The sequence below is a fragment of the Penaeus japonicus genome, unplaced genomic scaffold, assembly GCF_977035675.1.
Source record: "Penaeus japonicus unplaced genomic scaffold, GWHDUDI00000001_assembly GWHDUDI00000036, whole genome shotgun sequence".
NCBI lineage: Eukaryota > Metazoa > Arthropoda > Malacostraca > Decapoda > Penaeidae > Penaeus > Penaeus japonicus.
Genome location: NW_028234438.1, coordinates 15,895,215 through 15,897,714, shown reverse-complemented (window position 1 = coordinate 15,897,714; position 2,500 = coordinate 15,895,215). Strand labels below are relative to the sequence as shown.

General features: G+C 41.4%; 1 protein-coding gene across 1 annotated transcript in view; it reads right to left on the bottom strand.

The window, feature by feature from the left end:
- The window catches only part of LOC147467421 (cytochrome P450 2L1-like), an 11,579-nt gene that overhangs the window by 6,290 nt on the left and 2,789 nt on the right, over positions 1 to 2,500 (bottom strand). Inside the window, exons 3-4 of the mRNA XM_086531613.1 lie at positions 1,929 to 2,062; positions 1,235 to 1,453 (exon numbers count right to left, since the gene is read on the bottom strand). Coding sequence (XP_086387739.1) covers positions 1,235 to 1,453; positions 1,929 to 2,062 — 353 coding nt within the window. The remainder of the gene's footprint in view (positions 1 to 1,234; positions 1,454 to 1,928; positions 2,063 to 2,500) is intronic.

Here is a 2,500-nt window from a genome sequence, read left to right as displayed (position 1 = left end):
GAGAAGGAGGGAGAGAGGGAGAGAGGGAGAGAGGGAGGGAGGGAGGGAGGGAGAGGGGGAGAGGGGGAGGGAGAGCGAGAGGGGGGGAGAGAGAGAGAGAGAGAGAGAGAGAGAGAGAGAGAGAGAGAGAGAGGAGAGAGGAGAGAGAGAGAGAGAGAGAGAGAGAGAGAGAGAGAGAGAGAGAGAGAGAGAGAGAGAGAGAGAGAGAGAGAGAGAGAGAGAGAGAGAGAGAGAGAGAGAGAGAGAGAGAGAGAGAGAGAGAGAGAGAGAGAGAGAGAGAGGAAGACTAGAGAGATACTAATGAACAGTATTCTGACTTCAAAGAAAACCAATGTTAGGGATAACTACAATAAATACCATTCTGCATAGCCATAAAATCGTTATAACAAATTTTACATATAAAGACTCCAATACATTAAGTCATATAAACCTAACCAAAATTATAAATAAACAATGATTAATGAAGATACAGCTTGAAAAAGATCCCAGCTGTTATACCTGAGACCCAAATTCTAAGTCCAAACATCAAACATCAGCTGTAACACAATGCGCCGACTATATCTATGTTACGAATATAATAAACATCTTCATAGAGCTATTCTTGTGCGATAAGTATTCTGCCTCAAGGTATAAAATATTTTTTCCCCCCAAAAAAGGTTAATCTCACAAACACAAACTCAAAACTTCCTTGCAGTCACGAAGCACTTAAGATAATGTTTAAAAAGACGTTCCTTCGAAGAGGAAGACATCTGCTGTATATAACAACTTCACAACTGCAAGACATTAGGTTAATTCGACTCTCTCTCTCTCTCTCTCTCTCTCTCTCTCTCTCTCTCTCTCTCTCTCTCTCTCTCTCTCTCTCTCTCTCTCTCTCTCTCTCTCTCTCTCTCTCTCTCTCTCTCTCTCTCTCCCTCCCTGTCTCTCTCTCTCTCTCTCTCTCTCTCTCTCTCTCTCTCTCTCTCTCTCTCCCTCCTGTCTCTCTCTCTCTCTCTCTCTCTCTCTCTCTCTCTCTCTCTCTCTCTCTCTCTCTCTCTCTCTCTCTCTCTCTCTCTCTCTCTCTCTCTCTCTCTCTCAACTTCCTCTAGTTTGTAGCCTACTTGTACTATTGGTTAGTAAACTATTGAAGTCTTTACAGGCCTTGTACCGATTCAGCCCCTGATGGACAAGTGGCAGGCGCGCAGGTCCTGCCACCTCAACGCACAACCCAAATAAGCTCCCGAGACTCAAAGCTTACCGGCAGTGAGCTTCCAGATGACGTTGAGGACGGCCACGTGAATGGACCAAGGCAGAGGCCCGGGGCGTCCCAGGTGCTCCCCGAAGTCCTCCACGAGGCACTGGGCTTCGTGCAGGATGGCCGTCTCTAAGCTGGACTTGCCCATTCCCAGGTCCTTCAGCTGGCGGAGGGCGAAGCGGCGGTGCGTCTGCCAGCCGAGGCCATCGCTGAAGGAGATGCCTGGAGGAGGAGGGAGGGTCAGGGGGGGGGGGGTGAAGGTAAGTTGGTCTCACGCACACGCACTCTCTCACACACACACACACACACACACACACACACACACACACACACACACACACACACACACACACACACATATATATATATTATTATTATTATTATTATTATTGCTATGACTATTGCTGTTGTTTTTTTTATCATGAATATTATCATCAATATAATTACATAATTACTGTTACTATAGTGATTATCATAATTGTTAAAAATCTCATCAAAAGATAAAGAGAGAAAGAGGAAGAGAAAAGAGACAGGAAAAAGAAAGAAAGAAAGAAGAAGAAAAAAAAAAAAAAACGAGAAACAAAAAATACCCAAAAAATAGAAAAAAAAACATAAGCTCTTCCACAACAATACCCCCCCCACCCTCCCCAACAATCCCCCCCCGCCCCCCAACAGAATTTCCCACTTAGACACTCACCCGAATTCGTAAAATCAGTGAATGCCTTCTGAGTGAAGAGATCCGGTCGGTTGCAGAATTCGAGTTTCGTGAAAGCTGCACGAATGGTCTTGTAATTGCAGAGGAAAATGTGAATCCGACCGCCTATTTTCCACCTATTGCGGGCGGGATGTGGAATTGGTGGTGTTATTATTTTTGTTATTTGTTATTATCTTTATTGTTTGGATCATCATCGTTGTTATTATTGTTGTTGTTGTGATTGTTGGGATTGCTGTGAGTGTTGTTTTTCATTGATATTTTCATTATTGTTATTATTATTATCATTATTTTTGTAATCATTTTTTATGATTGTTATCACTATTATTGTCATTATTATCATTATTGTTATTTTCATTATTATCATTATCGTCATGATTATCGTTATCATCACCATCATTATAATATTGATGATAATAATGAAAATTATCATCATTATTGCTATCATTATTATTATCATTATCATCATCATTATCATTGTCATATTATCATATATTTTTCATTGTCATTGTTATCATCATTACTATTATCATTATCATCATCACTGCTTATTAATA